Source organism: Gossypium arboreum, chromosome 5, assembly GCF_025698485.1.
Source record: "Gossypium arboreum isolate Shixiya-1 chromosome 5, ASM2569848v2, whole genome shotgun sequence".
NCBI lineage: Eukaryota > Viridiplantae > Streptophyta > Magnoliopsida > Malvales > Malvaceae > Gossypium > Gossypium arboreum.
In genome coordinates, this window is record NC_069074.1 from 11,363,119 (window position 1) to 11,384,014 (window position 20,896).

Genomic DNA, 20,896 nt, shown 5'->3' on the forward strand with positions numbered 1-20,896 from the left:
TTTTTAAATGTTTATTTTTGGATATATTTGAAAATACATGAAAGGTTTTTGAAAATATGGGAATTAAGTGCTGACCGCTTACCAACCAACAGATTGTTTTGTAATTAATGATAGAACAAAGAAACCACCATTGCCCTACTATGATTCTATCTTCCATTATTCCCCCTCCCAATTTTATTATCACCTCTACTCCATTTACGTACAAGTTTGTTTGGTAATAATGTTACATCATTATATATCATGTGAATTTTGAGAGTCTTCTTCATCAAGTAGATCCTTTATATGATTCCACCATACAAGTAGTAGTAGTAGTAAGATTTAAGCTAATACCCATTTCTATAATCTGTGTTAAGTCTTCTTTTTATTTATTTATTATAATACAGTATAAATAATAAATTTAAATATTCATTATTTTGATGAATTATTTTCTTATCTTAATCGTATTTAATTCTCATGTACAAATAAAATATATTCATATGCTATTTATTTTGCTATTCTTTTAATTATGTAAGTGCATTAAAATTGTTTTATACTCAAAGCGAGAATGAAATCTTTAACCACTAATTAATTAAAAAACTCTTATTATCTCATCTCTAATCCCATTATATATTGCTATTTATTATATTTAGGATATATTTGTATTATTTTACATATCAAAGGTTAATAAAAGAAAAGATTGGCCACACCAAATGCCAAAAAGGGGCAACTGGATTTTGCACCCAATATCTCATTCTTAGCTGGTATAATGTAATATCAAACAGTGGGCCAAGCACGTATTTGCTAATTGCAATGTTTTTCTTACATGTCTCGGTCTTTGTCGGGTCTGCCCAGGGTCCCCCTTCCTTCTTTTATATACCATCCTTCATCCCTACTTCTCTGCAAATTCCAACCCCCAAAACCAACACCCTTTTTTTTTTTTTTTTGCTTTAGTAGTCTCTCTTTTACATTCCAAAACTAGGCAAGTTAAATCATTTAGCAAAAGATACTGCAGGTATAGCTAGCAATGGCGAAATTTGGGAAGCTAACGAAGCTCAAGTCTGCAATAAAGAGGTGGCCGTCTTTAACGAAGCTGACCCGTAGCAGCAGTGCCATAGCGGCTGCAACAGAACCCGAAGGGAAGTCGGTTCCAAAGGGACTTCATGCAGTTTACGTCGGCAAGTCGCGGCGGAGGTACCTGGTAGGTTCCGAAATCATGTGCCACCCGTTGTTCCAGGAACTGATTGATCGATCCTCTGGTGGTATGGATGATGATGGTGATGATGATCACGATCACTATCATTATGATGATGATGATAATGATGGTGGTGGCCATGAAGTTGTGGTTTCTTGTGAGGTTGTTTTGTTTGAACACTTGCTTTGGATGCTTGAGAACGATGGGGCTCAATTGGGGTCCATGGAAGAGCTGGTTGAGTTCTACACTTGCTAACAAAAACAAAAAACAACAGCTTTAAAGCTCTGTCAAAAGTTGTAAAACATAAATCTATATTGATATATATTGAGGCATCGAAAGGAGAAGAAAAAAAATTATAAAAAAAAATTCAGTACATTAGGCAGTTGATTTAGTTTTTGTGTGTTCTTTCGAGAAGATGATATTATTACTTCGAGATGTGTTGTTCATCAAGAGCTCCACTGGGAACACTGTTTTCCTTTTTTTTTAGCTTTTATATTTCTTGACATGAAGTGTTACTGTCATATAATTACAACCAAAATGGTTGAGAAATGGAAATTTGGCTTTTCTTCTATAATATCTTTGTTTTTTTTTTGTCCATCTCATGGAACCCTAAATAAATAACTATTGCAAAAGTTAGTTTTGGTTATGGCCCTAATTTTCTATTAATAGTCCAATTGTAGTGAAAAGGATTGAATGTACAAAAAGGGAAAAAAAAAAATCAGCAAGTGGCGTTGGCATCGATCAAGCTCACGTTAGCATGATGCTAGGATAGCTTTAAAAGACTCCTCTACAGTCGTTTTCTCCACAACTGTCCTAATTAAAATCAAGTTGAGTCAATGCAAAGCAGAGAGTGAAGAACATGGTATAGCCTTGATAGATGTCGATGGTGAGGAAAGTCCTGCCCATGTATGATGTACTTCAGTTTTTTATTTGGCCCCCCATAAAACCAGATCTCCTTCAAGATTTGCTCACAAGACGGAATCTTTAAGGATATATATGTATATGTCAACATTAACAGGCAGCTCTGTAATGGCTAGCTTCTTTATTTACTTGGTATTGTTGGCGGATATGCAGTAGCAGCTAGGAATCTGCAGTGAAAGTCTGGTTTTACAGTTTTACTCTCTATATATCAAGCTTAGTGGGAACATGGAGCAGATGGAATACTTATTTTTCTTTACTAAGTTAATTTCCTTATTTTCCGATCTGTATTTTTGAGGTAAAGTATAATGTTTAAAGTTGTAAGCAGCAAGTCAATGTTGGTATAATTCACGTTAATTCACCTTTATTACACTATAAGACAACAATTCGGTTGGTTGGCATAATGTTTTCCCTGCAAATTGAAAATTTTGTGGGGTAACCTGTCCTCGGAAGTTGACAACGTTTTAGAGGATTATATGATATAAATTTATCTTTTTTTTTAAAATTATAATAATAAGGTAAATATCGAACAACCAATACAGCTAATTTAACTTAAATCCAAGCCACTAACATAAGAATGAATTTTTTTAACACAATATTTAAAATTATTTATAATTTTTTGTCAATTTTAAAATAAGAAAATTAAATTTCAGTGCACTAATAATAATATTGATAACAATTCAACTAATAAAACCAATTTTAACTCTAAAGTAATTAGCTAAACAAAATGAACTGAGAGGAAAACGTAAATGAAGAGAAATCTCCCACCCCTTTTCTTTATCCTTCTCGGTGTCCAACCAATCTTACTGTAAATATCTAAAAAACATCAATCTATTTCATATCTATACCTTCATAGTTCATATCTAAAAAACATAGATTATAGGAAGAAACTATGAACAAGTAAATCTACATTATTTTTATTAAAATAGAAATTCCAAGATATTCTTCCATGGTAGAAGCTCAAGAGATCTGATATGATATGCAGACTAAAAGATGGAAGTTTCTCTAGTCTTGAGAGAGCAAAACTCGTGGCATATGTTATCAAAGTCTTAATAGCCTCAATCTTATCAACTAAAGGAAAAGACAAAATATAGAGTCGGATCCATATGTTAGTTTACTTTAAATCTAAACCACACAACACTCGGCAATATGTTATATTTTGTAGAAATTTGTCTTTTAATTTATGTATAATTCAACACATATATCAATTTTAAAAGAATCAAATACTCGATAAAAAAACTCACTAATATTAATATATTGTGGCATATAATTTCATCAACACTAAAAATTAAGGTAGTAAATGATTGCAACAGCAACTTGCATGATCTCATTGTTTCAGACCAATTCCTTTATATTTGGTTGGCTGTAATAGCCATTCCATTACAGGCTAATTCGGCGTGCGACACTGAAACTGTAGTTTGGTTCATGGAATGGCCATTCGACCGAGTGGGAAACTCCGGTCTTATTCCTCAAATATTTTTTTCCCCAAAAACCAAAAAGATCACATATGACATTACCAAACCTACAGAAAATAACACAAAACCCATATAAGCTTGAAAAACTAAAAACGTTTTGCCAAAAAAAGAACGGAGGAGAGAGAAAATCCCTTGTGCTTTGGTTTAAGAGACTTGCATGGGTTTTTTGACCTTAAAATTTATGAAGGGAGAAGAGAAGAATGGAGAGAGAAACACATCTCCAACCCAGCTCAAAGAAAAACGATGACAAAAAGGATTCCTAAATTATTTTTTACTAATTTAAAGTGTAGATCTACGATTACATGGGCTGATTCAGAGAAAATTAATTAGAGAAACAGAGAGAAGGGATTAAGATGGTTCTCCAAAGGATTTTTCTTATAAACAAAGACATCGGTGGACGGTGGCAGGCGGCAGCTGTTATGGAGGAGGACTGTCGGATTCTGGAAAGGATGAACTTTCTTATGAGTGTTCATGTTTTCTCTCTTGAAAGGTTCATGTTTTTAATAAAGAGAGATGAAGAGAACTTGGGGCGTGGGGGTAATTAGAGAGAAAAGAACGTTAAAAATGATTAAAATAAAGAAAAAATATCACTACATTAAATATATGTTTAATAAATCGAACACAACTATTTATATAACTGTTGAATACTATTAAGTAAAATGTATAAATAATAAATTATAAGTTTATTTTATTAATAAATGTAATGCTTTTAAAAATTAAAATATATTAAAATAATATAAATAAAATATTGTTATTTTATATCTATTGTATAATATTATTTCACCCAACCAAATAATATAATATTATAACATATTTATTGTATTTAATCAGCTAAATAACACGATATGAATTTTTTTTTTCTATTTTTATTTTATTCCATTTCAACAAAACAAAGGTCGAGTGAGTGAGTTAATCCACTTGGTACTAAAGACATAAGATTGCAGGTCCAAATCATGGCTGCAGAAACCAGTTGTTAAAATACTGATACTGATGTCAGAGTCAATTCATGGCAGCATTTGGACGTCGCATTTATCTCGAGTACGGTCAAATCATTCATGCTCCTTTCTTTGTCTCTACTCTCAAAGCTCCACAAAAGCTAGCCATATCGAGGGAGCACCGGCCATGTTACAGATCAGTGTGCGCTTTACCATGGGCTGCCCCGCCCTGCCTACACCCAACTCATCCTTAACCCACTATTGCCGCAAAGTTTAATTTTGATTTTTTGCCTCTTCCTAGGTAAAATAGTCAGCCATGATATCCTTTTATATATATATTTAATTCTCAACAGGATGGATTGTTGCACTCTCATGAATTGTACCAATATTAGGCAGATTCATGATGTGATTTTGGTCAAAAAGAAAATCTCCCCCAGTTGCTTCACTTAATTTTCAATATCATCAAAAATATATATTATCAAGTTCATTTAGATATCAGTTTTTTTATGTAGCATAATTTATCAAATGTCAAAATGTATAATTTTATCTTTTTTTTTAGAACTTTGTTTTCATATCTGTTACATCAATTAGTTAAATAAATTATTTTAATATTGAAAAGTATATGTATCATATCATGTTTATTATATATTTTTATATAAATGCTTATTATGATTTTATATTTATTAAATATATCGTGTATTTTTTATTGTATTTATAGAACTAGATTTTAGTTTACGTGTAGCTAAATTCCGAAAAGAAGCCTCAACTTTGAACCAAAAGGTTAAAAGATGCCTTAACTTTTTTGGCAGAACCAAAGTACAACTTGATAGGTTGAAAAAATGGAGATTAGTTTGACCAAAAGGTGTACATGTTTGCTCATTGTTCAATTCCCAAGAGTAACCGGCAATATCTCCATAACTATTGAGAGTTTCTAATTATTTTATTAATAAAATTATTTTTAAGATTTAAATTTATGTTTTTGTATTAAGGATATAATGTATTTTATCATTATGTTTAATTATTTTTGATAATACTTTACATGTATACACCTCTTCTTCTCTTAACACTATAATGCATCTTATTATTTATTACCAAATAATTCAATATCAACACAAATATTTTATTACTTGCATCGAATAACTTAATCCACATAATTATCTTTTTATCGATAATGTTTGTAAGTAAATGTTTATCATCCTTGGTGACTTAGTAAGATAAGCTTTTAAAACTTATTTGTTTATAAAAATTATTAAGCCCAAAAGATTAATAATTTTTATTTTTATGATAAATAATGACTTATTTTCTTAAAGATTTTCTCTATGTTAAAAAAAGGAACAAAAAAAACATTGAATTCCCCCTGAGGCCTATTAAAGTGTAGAAGCGTGAGCGTAAACCCAAAATGAAAGCCCGTTTCTTCAAACTAATCGGCCCAAATAGTGGGGGGAAATTGGAGTAAATGGAAAGTAAAAGATGTCTCTGATTTATTTGTTAACAACTGTGACGATGAACAGTGACAGACGCCGCTACTGAAGCATATTTAGCTATTTCGATTTGGCTTACTTCAATCCAAATCATTATAGAATTTTCACTACTTTTTTGTTTGGATTCTTTAAATTTTGAAATTTGTTTGAGAATTTAGGAAGAAATGTCAAGGTTTCGCGGGATATGGCAAGCTTCCCTGAATGCAACCAAGAAAGGTAAAAAAAGAACTTTCGATTATTAATTTCATCAATCTGTTTATTTTTCATTTCTTAAATAAAAAATAGTTCGACCCCTTCCCTTTTTTTTGTTTCCCTTGCTAATTGATTTCAAATTATGTTTTTTTTTTTTAAACAAAATGAAGCTCTGACATGGAATGTTGATGATTGGATCCCTCCCGCTGAAAAATACATATTCAATTTCAGTTCAAAAGAGGAGCTCAAAAAATGGCATCTTTATTCTGATGCTGAATTTGGAGGTAACTCTTAAAACGCTCTTCAAAATTCTTTTTCTTATCATGTTCTTTTTTTAAATGAATTTTTTGTAATATTTTCCTAATAATTACTTTCCAGGGTTGTCGTCGGCTTCATTGGAGATCAAAGACGATGCTAATAAATCAAGTGGTAATAGTCAAAATAGTTTTAATGTTAATTTTTTTTTGTTTACTATATATGTGTGTGTGAGTCAATTAGGGTTCATTGAAAAGGCTCTGTTTAGATGATTTTGTTCAAATAATTTAATTTGGCATCCATTATATTGAGACACTTCTTACCATTGACTGCTTCATGTTTTTCTTTTTCTTTTAATTGCTTACTATTTATCTGATTACGGATAACATTTATTGTTAGGAGTTTTCTCTGGGAATCTTTCCCGGGATGTAACTGAAGGTACAAAATGGAACATAACTAGGAGCGGCTTCTGTGGAATGCGGTCTAAGAAGGTGAACAAGAATTCCAGCTTTTTTACATGCTATAAATTATCTGAAGTAATTTCTGGAGTTTCCGGATCGTAATGGTTTAGTTATTTTTGTGGCATCAATTTTGGATGGTGTCAATTTTTCTTGCCATCATCAAGTCCTTAGTGCAGACTGTAGATACTAGATAGGTGGATGTTCCTTTTGTGACTGATATTATATGGAATTATGGATGAATCTCGAAAGACTGTTTAGCTTTATGAATGTTGTATAAAAGCTTGTTTTCAAACTTGCTCTTTCAAGTATACCTTTTGAAGTGATATTAGTCTCTGCAGCAATATGGATCAAGCCTATCACTTGATGAGGCGTATTCTGCTTGTTTTGTTAAACTTGCTCTTAATATGTATCGAGCCAATCATGCATTTATTTTCCTATTAATTATTTCTTTCTTGAATCCTTTGTTTTCTATTTTCTTGAGGCTGCTCCAACATTTGTGATAAGTCACATAAAAACATTAATACTAGCAAACCCCTTCATGAGCTTAGTGTTTAGGATGTTATTTTCTGAACTTAGGCTATGTTTTCCCTTTCTTTAGTCACTTCATGGAGTTAAATATCTGTCAATTTCTATAGCATGTGCAAGGTTTTAGTTCTACTTTGTTTTAAGTGAGTCAATATCATTCAAACTTTGGGTTTCTTTTGAAGAGTTCCAATGTAGAAATTTACCTTCTATTGCATCTTCATAAATAGAACAGAATATTTTCACTCATTGTAGTGGCACCGTAAATTAAATTTCTTCTTTTGCAATATCTGTTTTCTTTTTAGTGACATTTTTTCTTTCATTCGTATATATGCAGTTTGATGGCTTCATTGATTTGGAAGCATATGATACAATTGCATTAAGGATTAAAGGAGATGGGAGATGTTATATATCTACAGTGAGTTCCACTTATATTGAACTAAAGTTGTAAACAGATATCTAAGGCTTCTACTTATGTTGTTTCTATCTGTTTTGACTTGTTTGAATTATATATAACGAAAGTATTCTATTGAATCTTATAAACTTATATACAGATTTATACAGAAAATTGGGTGAATTCACCTGGACAGATGGAAGATAATTCATGGCAATCTTTTGTTTTTGTTCCCAAAGACAACTGGTACATTGCAAAGGTAAAACTCTCGTATTCTTGGCAATTGACGTTACTGGTTTCTGCTCATGGGATGTATTTCAAAATATAACTGGACCATTGAACATGGGATTTATGTTTATAGTGGTCATACAGAAAATAAGTAGAATGCTGTTAGATAAATGGCTATAAAAGGAACTGAAATCATGACACATATTTACTTGTTATTTATTGTTACATTCTACCTGAAAAGGGTTCACATTTCACATATCAAACAAACAACTGTTTACATTCTGTTATGCCTCTCAACTCTCAGCATCTCGAAATCCACTTGCGATATGAAAGAGTGTAAATGTCATGTTTTAGGCTTCTATATGGTTTCAATTTGTTTGCTCGCGTCCCTTGTGAAATCTTATTATTTTGTGGAGGTGTTCAACTCTAGTGGCTAACACATATCTAGACGTGGGGTATGAGGGTATGATTCGTCAACTATATGACACTAGAAATTGAGCACATCCTTATCGGATATATACCCGAAACTGATTTTGGTGCATGATTTGTATTACGTTGCACTTGCAGATACCCCTGGATCACTACTTGCCAACATGGAGAGGAAATGTGATAGAAGCAAAATTGGAGATGAATCCATCTCGTATACTGGGGATGTCTCTATCAATTAATGCAGATGGTGGCGTCCCTGGTGCTAATTCTGGGCCTGGTGATTTCAAATTGGAAATTGATTGGATTAAAGCCCTCCGTACACAATGAACGATTCTGCTTTACCTTGGACAAAATCCGGGCCTTACTTAGATTTCCTCATCATAACAGGTTGTTTTCACAATTCACGTTAGAAAAATGAAAAAGGTTTATGCTTCCCGATGACTGTAATTTATTCTTCTTTCTTTTTCCATTAGTTTTATCTCTGGTTTTACTGCCAATGATGGATTGAAATCTGAAACCAACACTTCAAAATTTCCGGCCCACCCTGTAGACACTAAAAAAGAATCCACGCTAACCGATTTTCTTAAAGACATGGAAATTTAGGTCGTTTATGTGTAGTGGGTAAGAGTAAGTTTTAAGTAACCATATCTTGTTGATCAAGTTACTGATAAGTTTTGCGTTGATTGGAGTTAACCAATTTTCGATCTCATTGATCCAATTAACTGATATGGTTATCTGTTTGGCCATGAAAGTGGATGTAAGTGACAGTAATACGAACTTTTAGTGAATCAGTAAATAAAGTGATTTTAGTTATTTAAAATTATTGAGGAAAGGAACCCACTTTCAATATCACGCTATATTAAAAAAAAAAAAAAACATTTGTTATTTAAAATCTTCGATTTTATTCGACATTTGATGCCAACAGACACATTTAAGGGTCTAAATATATTATGTGCATTTTAGAATATATGATTGGAAAATAATGGGAATGGGAATGACGTGGAAAAATATCTTCCAAATATAGCAGTAGTAGCACATGCACATGCAAAATGCAAGCTCGAATCTCTCTCCATAACGTTTTATTATCTCCCTGCAAATGCCGACTGCTATTATATATCTTCAATTAAATCAATGAAATCTGCATGGTAGAAAATGATACATAAAATAAATAATTGGAGTTCATGCACCTTTATCATTTGAATATGATTTGATGATTAAACTAAGATGCAAGGTACCTTCACCGACTATATTTTATTAAAAACATTACACCATTGAGATTGGAATATTAAATTCATTAAATATATTTTTAACTCAATGATCTGTTGAGGTACTCCAAGGGATGGAACCGTAATCTTTGTTTTTAATTCTCTTTTTTACTCCCCCATTGTTTTGAAATGCAAATTGCTAGAGATGGAGATAACAAATGAATATAATAAAGAAGAAGTGGTGATGTTGGTTGGTTCTACAATGTTAGAGAAGGAAAAAGGCACGTGATTTGGGGGCAGATTCCAAACAAAATTCACGTGGCCATTCCTAACAAAATTCTTGTTTAGGAGTTTGGACCACAGTAGTTTCGAGACATTGCTGCCTCTCAGACCGACAACTTTCTTTGTTTGTATAGACTGCTCTAAATAATCCCCATGCCTCATTACATTTGGGGATTAATCAAGGTACTTGCATTTAGGAATGGTATGTTTTTATGATCTTGTACTTTAGGAGAAATTTTATATTTTGGTAAGACAATGTGATTCATTATTTTCTCCCTCAACATAATCTAGATGTACATGGTAATACCTGAATAATGATGCCCATAATTCGAAGATGATCATAATGACATGTTTTTTAAAGTAGTAATTCAACTGGAATCTAAAATTTGAAGCATTGGATTTTGGCAAAACTTGACGGTGGTTTTTTCGTAAATAAGGATGAGGTTAAGCCACTTATTTCCATCAAGTTGTAAAAGAAATTAAGCCACTTGCCATTGGGGTTTGGACAAAACTTGATCAAGCCCACCATCTTACCTCCATTGATGGGCCCCTCCAACTTTCAAATATCATGAAAATTGATTCACTCAATCTAGTTTTTAAATTCTAAAAGTTATATAAGAAAAGCAAGGCTAACCAAATGTTGTCACGGTAAGCAAAGTAGTGGATACACAAATAGGCAAAATATCTCAGCCTTTTGGATCAATCCCCACCGTCCCATCTACCTCATCTTATCTATAACCCCCCACACTACTTCAAACGTTGAAACCAATAAACCTAACGTTAATTTGTAAAATAACGACGCGTATATAAATGCACAACATAAAAACTTATATAAACGACCGCTTTCTGGAGAGTCTTGTCTGCAGAGACATTCTCTTACCCTCCTTTCGTTTCATTTCATTTCTCTGTTTTTCTTTCCTCTTCGCGGAAGTACATGCTAAGGATTCCACAAAGACAGTGTCCTAACTCCCAACTCATGTTTCTAAATTCTAGTCTTGTTTAGGTGGGTTTGGCTTGGTTTAGTGCTTTCTTTTCCCGTTTTAAGTTGTGTTGTTTATTACTATAATTTGTCGACGAGACAAAAGGACTTTTGTTTCGAGTTTTTTGGTCTGGTTTGATTTTTTAAGAATGGCAAATGGAGAAGAGAAAAACAATGATTTCTATGCTGTTTTGGGGTTGAATAAGGAATGCACTCAAACAGAGCTCAGGACTGCTTATAAGAAACTTGCCCTGGTTAGATTTTAGCCCCATTTAATTTTGTTTATTTTGTGGTGTTTATTCATGCACTATGAAGAACATGCGTTGAATTCAGTTAAAACAAGCTCTTGTTTTGGCTATGAAATTATATACCCAATGTTTGTAAACCGATCCCATTAAATTCTGGGTTTTATCGTGACATTAAAAGATAACGAAGCCTTCAAAATTATATGATTGTCATGAAAGTTTTTACGGTAAAAGCAAAAAAATAAAAAAATAAAAGGGTTTGAATCTTGGTTGTTGTTTGTTGGGGACAGAGATGGCACCCTGATCGTTGCTCTGCCTCGGCAAATTCCAAGTTTGTGGAACAAGCCAAGAAGAAATTCCAGGCCATTCAACAAGCCTATTCTGGTAATTTACTATTTTACCACTATTCATTTGCAATTTGCTTTTTTTAGTCACGCAAGTTGAGATTTGTTTTTTCTGTTTTAAGTGGGAGTAATTATTGCATTGTTGTGTTTTCACTTTGACTTTTTAAACAGTTCTGTCTGACGCAAACAAAAGGTTCCTGTACGATGTAGGAGTTTATGACAGTGATGACGACGAAAATGTACCTCTTCTCAAAACTCCTTTTTATATTTTATTTATATTTTAATTCAAGTAGATTTAGGGTTAACGGAATGGTTTAATTTTTCAGGGCATGGGAGACTTTTTGAACGAAATGACTGCCATGATGTCCAGTGTAAGTTTCTTTCATTGTTTTGATCTTTACGGGTTTATTAATGGCATTGCCATTGCTTCTGTTTTAGTAGACATTATTGATTGCAAATAGCCCATTTGCTGCTCTTTTGCCCTTTTTATGTAAACTCGCACTGTTTTATTTACTTTTTTTGTTTTTCAACTGTCAAAACTATTTTTTTTTACCTATTTCGGTAAATCTGAATGTATAGGAAAACGGAGAAGAAAGCTTTGAGGAATTACAGGAATTGTTTGAAAAAATGTTCCAGGCTGACATTGATTCATTAGATTGTAGTGGTCAGTCACCAACATCTTGCTCTGCTTCATCTTCGTTTGCGTCGTACGGTGACAGTTCGGGCTCCAACAACCGGAGTTCCTCCGAAATGAGTTCAGGGGAGACTATGCCGGAAAACATCGATACACGACTTAATCATATCTTTCTGGGGGTATGTTGGATTCTCTAAGACTCGAATCTAATTGACTTGTGCATCTTTTTTAAAATATATATATAATTTTATGCGTCTGATTCATGATACATATGAAAGCTGTTGTTTTCGAATGATGGTTTGAAGACAGATGGAACACAAGGAAGACATCAGGCAACGGAAAAGAACCAGAGGAGGAACAATCGGAGGAGCCGGCGGTAGTAGACGGAGAAATGGGCAGAAGCAAAAGTTTTCCTCAGGCCATGATGATTCTTCCAACTATCACGGCATTTCTGCTTCATGATAACACACCAGCTCAGTCATTGATTAATCATTCAGTTTCAACCTTATATTATTTTGGCCAAACTTAACCGTATTAACATCCTGTGCCCAAGACGGAGCAGCGGCAGTGGGTAGCATGTTGGTCGTCTTGGTCGACAGTGACATCGATCCTCACCTGCAACAAAAGCCGAAATCACGGCAAGAAGATTAGTTCGGCTGTAATGAGGGGAACTACACGAATTTTACCATTGTTCTTCACTGGATTACCAATCTAGCTTCAATTTACCATGTCGATGAATTTTGATTTGTAGGTTTATTTTACCATGTTTAGGACCACCCTGTATTGCTAATCAATGGGCTCTATTTCGCGGGGCCAATAAGATCGTCCATCAATGATAGTCATAAATTCCCAGAGATCTTTGGTGTATTAATTTGATGGCTGCTCTGATTCCACTAAATTATTTCATTTTAGAGGTAGTTGGGGGGAACTGGAAACACCGAGCAACTAAACTGGAAACAGGCTGTTATTGCAGCCTCTTCTGGAATGGTCAGCCAACAAAATCTTTTCCGTGTGCTCTTTGTTGTCAGGTGAAGCAGTCAGGTTTTGGATCGTCCATAATTCGATATGGCATGTTCATTTGATTATTTGCAAGTTCAAATTAATTTTTACCCTGTGAAATATTACATGATATAATATCTAAAAGATGATTATGATAGGGTGAAAACTAATTAATTTTATAAAGGTAAAAAAAAAAAAAAAAAAATCATGGGCCCAACGTAGAAACCAACTTTGCAAGCTGCTAGAAAAGTTTAGTTCCTTCCCCAAGGGTCTACTTTCCAGATACAACTTGGCAACTTGCATGGTTTTCTTGCTTTATCCCTATTTCTGTTTATTAAAAAAAAAAAGAAAAAAGAAATGCTTTTGGTCTCAATCCAATCTTAACATAATATTCTAATATTTAATAATGGTTGAGACATTTTAATTCGAAATAAGCACTTAATAAATGTTTTATTATTAATGAAAATATTATATATACATGTATATTTAGACATCGTAATCATGTTAAGAAATGTTTTATTAAATTAGAAAGATAAATTATGATTTAATCTTAATCATTAATTTAATTTAATTTAATGATTTAAAAATAATGTAATATTAATGCGATTTACATTGACGTAAATAGACCCCTAATATATGTAAATATACATTCTTATTTATTTGTTTGGAGAGGGCAAAGAACTAAAGTTATGGAAGGAACTAGCTGTAAAAATATGGCAAATTGTTCAAGTTGTGGATTAGTTGAGATATATAAAAGTGCAAGTTGTGGAGCACATGATGTTTAAGCATTTTTTAAGGCTAACAAGTTGAGTGCTTTAAAAACTAAGTTTCATGATTGTTACAAAATTAGGCTAATAATTTCCATAGAAAGCATCCAAGATTCATTCCCCCCCCCCCGAAGGATGTGATTTGGTCTTCACAAGTTCTCCAAATAAAATATTTCAAATCTCTAATTACAATTTTGTTTTCTTTCCTCAATACATGACTTACATAGAGTTTGAATTATGATTTTGGACCATTTCCATTGAATTGTATATATACAATTTTATCCTATTTTAAAATTATTTCCTTTTAATTAATAAGTGGTTGGAAAAATAGAAGTGGACTTCTTTTTCAAGCATTTGAATTAAATTTGAATTTTAAAATCAACATTATTAAAAAAATTTATTTTAATACTACTCTGATCTAAATAAAATTATATTCAAACCATAAAACAGATGAAGAATTTTTGATTATATATATATATATATATATATATATATAAAACAGCTGTCTTTTATAGTGTTGATTGGATCATAAGGTGAAATTGTTGAAAACCCACTGAGTGAAGGAGAAAATTGGAGCCTAATGGGCACAGGGATTACTTGAAAACAAAATAACCCAAAATCAATGGGCTAACAACTCCCATGATTTATTGGACTGACCGAGCTTGTTATTAGGTTTTCCCAATTGAGCCCCTATCCAACCCTAATTGCTATTTATTTAATTATAATATTCATATATTTATATTTAAAAGAAAAAAGTATATTCATTAAAAATTGAAAAGATTAAAAAAACAAACAAAAGTATAACTATACCGAAGCCGATAGGCTTAATTTTATAATAAAATAAATATTTAATAATAATTTTAATTGGTTTTAAAAAAATTTATTTATAACGTTTTTATGAGAAAGTTTTAATAAATTTCAATTTAATCCACTTTGTCACATTAACAAAAGTTTTATTTATTAAAATTCAAATTACCATATGTTTTTTATTAATAATTTCAAACATTAACAATTCGTTTTTAATGTTAATTTACATACTAACAACTTTCTTTCCTCACTTTAATGTTAATTAGCGTCTTAATTTAATTTAAAGGTCTTAAAATTCATTACTGTACGTTATAAATCAGATTTTTATTTAATATTGTTATTTTATTTATAATAACTTAATATTTTTATTTATATTTGGTAGGAAAAGAAGTTTTAAAATTTGAATTTATCTGTCCATACCAACACATTTACATTTTTATTCCCAATAGTAATATATAATTAAGTAATTATTTTTTCTAAAATATAGCTTTCTTTTAGAAAAAAAGCTATACAAAAACAAATGTAGGTTATGATCACATGTGAACATAATAGAATTTTATAACCAACATCGTTGTCTTATGAAAGATTATATTTACTCATTTTAAATTTATTTAAATAATGCATGTTATATTTATACTTTTAAATAAATAAGTAATATCTATTATATTGTTTTATTAATATTCAAGTCATGAAGAATTTTTTATTATTGTAATATTAAATATTTTTAAAATTAATATAAATTATTTTAAATAAATTTAACATTTTCAATTCATTAATTATTTATTTGGAAATTCATTAATCATTTTAAACAAAAACTGATGTGTACACAAACTGGTTATTCTATATAAACATATATTTGAATGGTTGATTATTCAACTTTAGGATTTCCCAAATTTGATAAGAAAACTAGAAAATGATGGGACAATATTTTTACATGGCCATCATAATTTAGTGTTTTTTTTTTTTTGAAACAAAGTCCGTTTAATATAAATGGGCCTGGAAGACCGAATCAAAGAACAAATTCAGGGTTTCGAAAACAAATTGGAAAAATATTTAAGAACATGGCGGATTCTGGGCTACAATGTTTATTTCCTAAGAAAATGGAAAGCGACGCAGCTGAAAAAAATAATTCCCATCTTATTTTTCCATCAGAAAATAAAAAGAAACTTGAACCCCTCAAAGCCAAAGGATTCAGAGCATGACTTCAAATATTGCGACTCAGTTTTTCCCGCATTTTCTTAGAAAACGAATAGAAGAGGATGTGCAAATCTCTACATGTTTATATACATATAGCAAGTAATCACAATGCCTGAGAAGTGAGGGCCTTGATGCTTTGCCTAGCCCTAGGAGTTTCCAAAGTATCTTCATCCTGATGGCGCCCTATAGATCCATTGTTATTATGTAAATGCTTTGAACAAGCTATGCACGTTAACATATTCCCTTCTCTTTCTCTTCTTTTCAGCCCCTTCCTCCAAACTATAGAAATCCCATATCAGATTCAACAACCAAACGTCATAAACAAATGTACAAGGTAGCCATGTCAACGAGCGAACGATGCTTATGGGTATTTTTACTTTGGTAATACGAAGGCTTACCTAGAACGGAATGTGACTTTTCGTAATGCCAAAGAGCCAATAAAAAAAAAAGCAAAAAGAAAGAGAAGCAGAAGAAGAATCAGAGAGATCAAATGTAGCTGATAGCCAGGAATATAGAAAAAGACAAGTGACATTTAATGGAGGAAGAAGAAGGGCATGGTTTTTTCTTGGGATGGAAATGAAAGAAAGAGCAGGAGAATGATTGGTACTCTGTTTCTTTGGCTATATGTGTCTTAGGGTTTTTAGGGTTTCCTCCTCTCTTTTTTTCAGCTTTATGGTTGCGTAGGGTTGGGCTTAGGTTTTTTTGTTCTGGGCTCTTTTTTGGGCTTTTTTCTTTGTAGGGTGGTTTTTTCCTGTTTTTTTGCTTTTTGTCTTTCACTTCTTTTTTACTGAATAAAATACGCAGACCAGACTTTTATCAAAAAAAAAAAGAAAAAAAGGGATAGAAGTAAAAAATAAATAAATATTGAGAATTAAATTGATTATTATTGTTATGAGTGTGGTTTACTTCTCTAAACTTAACTCAACAGCATGGAGTGTGGTGGGATCTTCAAGCTTATCTAATTGACGTGTAAAGCTTAGAGCAACAAAAGTGGGAGCCACATGTTCCCTCCTACCCACAAGACCTTTTCTTAGCTAGTGCTTGGCTCCTATTAATCTGGGTTCGGGGTTCTCGGCTTATTATTTTTAATTAACATAATTTCCTTCATTTTATTTCGTGCTCAAACATCATTCAAATAATTGGCATTTTCTGCTAATTTTTCCTTCTTTTAATACATAATATATTTATTAGAGTCTCAAGTTTTGTGAAACAATAATTGGGGTCGAGTTAAACAAGCTAATGTAGCTTTAATTAAATGTACAGAACTATTTTAATATGTCTCTTTATTATCGACAAAAATAATCACTCAAGTGTCACTAATCTACGCTATGATAATTAAGCTATGGTTTTCATGAGAATCAAATTAAGCTTGCCATTTAGAATAGTGGTAACGAATGTATAAGAAAATTAGTGCTAATGAAATTGCAACGTAATACCCAAATGTAAGTCATCTATCATTAATAAACTAATTAATAGCCCATCAGACCCTTAATCTCTTGTTAACTATTTGCTAGTATTAGTATAATACAAATTTGTTATATAATTCAAAACTGGATTTTAAAAAGTTTACATATATAATAAATGTTTAATTAATTAGAACTAAAATCAACTCAATATAAAATACAACTGATTAAAAATTAAAGTACATATAGACTAATTCGACACATTATGAAACTTAAACTTAAAATGATTTAGAAGAGAATCCACACAATATTTACAAGTAATAAAACTTCAATTTATACGTTCAAGATTCAATGCTTTAATTTTTATTAATATTATTAAAATTTATCAAAAATTTAGTTAAATTATTAACTAAATTAACATTTAACCATTTTCCAAAAAATATAAAATTAGTATACTTAGACTTGATCACTAAATTATAATTAAAGACCAAACAAGTTTAGTTTTAGACTTCAATTTTAACCAATGTTTGGGTGGCTCGAAATGAAGCCATATTAGCCGGAGCCATGCACCCCAAAAGTAGCCAACAAAAGCTTCAACACCTTATCTTCCAAAATTTTTGCTCCCTCTTAACCTTGATCTGGTCTGTATAAAGACCCTAATCCAGCAGTTAGATCCCCGAGAAATAGAGACAAAAAAACTCTTTCAACAATAATATCCCCACAACCTCGCCAAATCTTTCCCTTTTTCCGTTTCCTTCCCTTCTCTTAGTAACAGTCGTTTCTCCGCCGGATCACAAAAACAAATATATATAGCAAAAGACCATTGATATATATATATATATATATACACGGATAATCATTTGTTTTGTTTGTTAAACGGCTTTTTAACGGGTGTTACGTTTATAGAGAAGAACAGTTTGTCAATCACATAGATCATGGGTTTTCTAGACAAACTTTGGGACGAAACGCTTGCCGGGCCTATGCCAGAAACCGGCCTCGGAAAACTACGAAAGTATGGTTCATTTTCAGCCGCATCATCATCGCCTGCTACCGCTGATACTAGTCAGGTTATGATAACTAGGAGCATTACGATTCTTAAGAGTAACTCTGGTTTGAAAAACCTATCTATGGACCCGGGTTCAGCTCCGTGTTCTCCTTCTGGGTCTAGCAATCCTGGGACACCTTTGTCACGTAAGTCCATCTCTACTTTCCTTGCTGGATCTCTCTCTGTATATAGGAACAAATGAGTTAAAATAGGCAGATCTTGGAAAAATAAAAAATAAAAATGTGTTAATTTAATTTGCAGCGGGGACACCGACTGGGGATTTTAGGAGATTCACGAGAAGGAAATCGCCGGCTGAAGCACTTCAATCGGAAGAACCTAGAAGTCCGACTGTTTACGATTGGTTCTCCCTCTCTCTTTTTTTACTACTTATGAAATTGCAAAAATAAAATTTGTTTGTAACTGTTTAACCAAATTATCTTTGGTAAATTGGTGGTGATGTTTGCAGGATTGTGATGAGTGCTTTGGATCGTTGAGAGAGGAAATTTGGCGACTTCCGTTTTTGAAGAATCGATATATGAAAGAAACTTTTTGTACATATTATCAAGCTTCGGTTAAAGTTTCATCATATCATATCATATATATATATATATATATCTTATGCATCTATATATGCGTATCATATGTGTATCGGTAATAATTAAGTTGGTAATTAACAAGAATAAAAGGACTGGATGATTCGAATGAAGAATCGTTAAAACGATGGAGAAAAAAACTATCACTGCAATTTCATGGAGTTTCCGAGAGAGGGGAACGACGGACGTAGGAACCTCTTTTGTACATATTTCTTTTCTTTTTCATGTGCATATGGTTTTGTGTTTATCTTTGTCTTAGCTTTTAATTTGTAAATATCAGTCTCTGTATATATATCCTCATGTAATGGAACTCGGTAATTTGCAGCTATAAAAATATATATACGATTATCAATATTTTTCTCTCTTCTTCCACTTTTATTCTAATTTCCTGAAGGAAGTCACTGCCACAGTTCCTCTCTCCCACTATCCATGCCTTTGAGATCAATCTAATTATCCAAAATCTAAATGTGGGGTTTGTTTCTTTGTTTTACTCTTTGACTTTGTAACTTCTCTCTTTTGTTTTATACGGTTTTAGGTAGGTTGTCTCCCTCCTACATTTATTTCTATTTAATTATTTATATTAATTTAGGGTAAATTATCCCTTGGTGGCTCAACTTTAAGAGCATTTTCATTTTAATTCAATGTTTTAGTTTCTACTGTATTTTCACTTTAATTTTTAATGCTTTTTTATCCGATCAATTTTTTTTAACCGATTGGATCAGGAACTGGTCGGGGGACCGGTGAGAGAGTGACTACTAATTAGATTAAGAATTGGTATGAACATATTGAACCGGCTAAAAAATCAATTGAACTGGCTAAAAAATCAGTTGAATCGAGATTTTTAATTTTCTTTTGATCGGAACAGCAAATCGATGGCTTGACCAAGTCAACCACTGATTAGATTTAAGAATATATTAATCATTTTACGACTTCTAATGCTTGGTTGGTTGAAAAGTAGAGGGATGAGAAGAGAAAGTAGAAAAATGGATAAAAAATGAATTTTCAAAGTTTTGGTAACGAAGAAAAGTGAGAGTAAAAAAAATATGGGAGATGATCATTTATTTTTCCATCTTAATGCATAAAAATTAATCATTCTAAATTGAAAAGATAAAAGGAGAAAAAAAGTAAGAGAAGTGTATCTTAATTCAAATTATACATTTTGCAATTATTATTATTATTTTGTTTTTCTTTCACTTTTCAATTCTACCAAGTAATGGAGGAAAGAAAATTAGTTTTATTTTCATTTATTCATTTTTTTACCAAAGGAAAAAGTTATATTTTTTATCCATCTTATTTTTCCATTCAAAATTTCTTTTCACTCTAGAAAGTAAAACCTAAGTTTTAAAATTTAAAAAGAATTGAATCCATATTCTTGAAATTTGATCTAATTTAACAAAAGTTGAATGTTTAGATTATTTAAAATTCTAAATTAATGAACAGAAATTTGCAGTAAAAAAGTTGGGAGTTTGGGGCTAGCATTGATAAAATTGTATATGTACCATGTTTTATATATTTGTTGATAGTAGTGCATAAATGAAACACACTAAAATGCATAACATCAGTAAAAACATGGAAAATATTTGAAATGTCTTGTTTAAAAATATAAGTAAATCTATATAATTTTTGTTTAGAATATATGCCTCACTTTTATATCAAAAAAACAAATTTAATCTACCTATAAATTCCATCCTAAGATTTTATTTTTTTCCAACCAAGTCAATGTGATAACCGGCAAGAGAACGTCACGGCGGATACTCAACTCAATTGCTGACGCTCTCTTCCCACGTCAGCATCATCTCTTTTTAACGTAGCTGGCACACTGGTTAACGTTACCCACAACGTCCTCACACTCCATTTATTCTTTTCCACGTGGACATTTAAACGCTACGTTAGCGGCTCTTCACGGATTCCACCATGAATTCCCAAAACGTGCAC

General features: G+C 31.8%; 4 protein-coding genes and 1 long non-coding RNA gene across 9 annotated transcripts; 4 read left to right on the top strand and 1 right to left on the bottom strand.

The window, feature by feature from the left end:
• The first annotated feature begins 854 nt into the window (after window positions 1–854).
• On the top strand, window positions 855–1,745 carry LOC108452169 (auxin-responsive protein SAUR78-like). Its single transcript, XM_017749930.2, has one exon. It carries the CDS (start codon window positions 1,004–1,006, stop codon window positions 1,424–1,426), a length of 423 nt encoding a protein of 140 aa, XP_017605419.1. The 5' UTR covers window positions 855–1,003; the 3' UTR covers window positions 1,427–1,745.
• A 4,198-nt stretch (window positions 1,746–5,943) lies between these two features.
• On the top strand, window positions 5,944–9,281 carry LOC108450738 (probable complex I intermediate-associated protein 30). 2 transcript variants are annotated; one of them, XM_017748490.2, is made up of 7 exons: window positions 5,944–6,196; window positions 6,343–6,456; window positions 6,551–6,601; window positions 6,827–6,918; window positions 7,748–7,828; window positions 7,965–8,063; window positions 8,600–9,281. In XM_017748490.2, exons 1-7 carry the CDS (start codon window positions 6,145–6,147, stop codon window positions 8,786–8,788), a joined length of 678 nt encoding a protein of 225 aa, XP_017603979.1. In that variant the 5' UTR covers window positions 5,944–6,144; the 3' UTR covers window positions 8,789–9,281. The 2 variants fall into 2 exon arrangements, 1 of the variants encoding a protein (XP_017603979.1); XR_008283181.1 differs by having other exon boundaries at window positions 5,945–6,196; window positions 7,975–8,063; window positions 8,600–8,734.
• A 1,468-nt stretch (window positions 9,282–10,749) lies between these two features.
• On the top strand, window positions 10,750–13,004 carry LOC108451878 (uncharacterized). 3 transcript variants are annotated; one of them, XM_053027699.1, is made up of 6 exons: window positions 10,750–11,181; window positions 11,463–11,556; window positions 11,688–11,755; window positions 11,843–11,887; window positions 12,096–12,329; window positions 12,429–13,004. In XM_053027699.1, exons 1-6 carry the CDS (start codon window positions 11,077–11,079, stop codon window positions 12,528–12,530), a joined length of 648 nt encoding a protein of 215 aa, XP_052883659.1. In that variant the 5' UTR covers window positions 10,750–11,076; the 3' UTR covers window positions 12,531–13,004. The 3 variants fall into 3 exon arrangements, with proteins under 3 accessions (XP_052883659.1, XP_017605066.1, XP_017605065.1); XM_017749577.2 differs by having other exon boundaries at window positions 10,755–11,181; window positions 12,456–13,004; XM_017749576.2 differs by having other exon boundaries at window positions 10,760–11,181; window positions 12,460–13,004.
• Window positions 13,005–15,751: 2,747 nt separating this feature from the next.
• LOC128293233 (uncharacterized) lies at window positions 15,752–16,702 on the bottom strand. The gene is made up of 2 exons (XR_008283364.1): window positions 16,319–16,702; window positions 15,752–16,199 (listed from the first exon to the last, which is right to left on the bottom strand). It is a non-coding gene; the product is annotated as an uncharacterized LOC128293233 (long non-coding RNA).
• Window positions 16,703–17,927: 1,225 nt separating this feature from the next.
• Window positions 17,928–19,315, top strand: LOC108452313 (dormancy-associated protein homolog 4). Of its 2 annotated transcripts, none has more exons than XM_017750088.2 (3): window positions 17,928–18,514; window positions 18,630–18,710; window positions 18,835–19,315. In XM_017750088.2, the coding sequence occupies exons 1-3, from the start codon at window positions 18,259–18,261 to the stop codon at window positions 18,840–18,842; spliced, it is 345 nt and encodes a 114-aa protein (XP_017605577.1). In that variant the 5' UTR covers window positions 17,928–18,258; the 3' UTR covers window positions 18,843–19,315. The 2 variants fall into 2 exon arrangements, with proteins under 2 accessions (XP_017605577.1, XP_017605576.1); XM_017750087.2 differs by having other exon boundaries at window positions 17,936–18,514; window positions 18,630–18,729.
• Window positions 19,316–20,896: the final 1,581 nt, after the last annotated feature.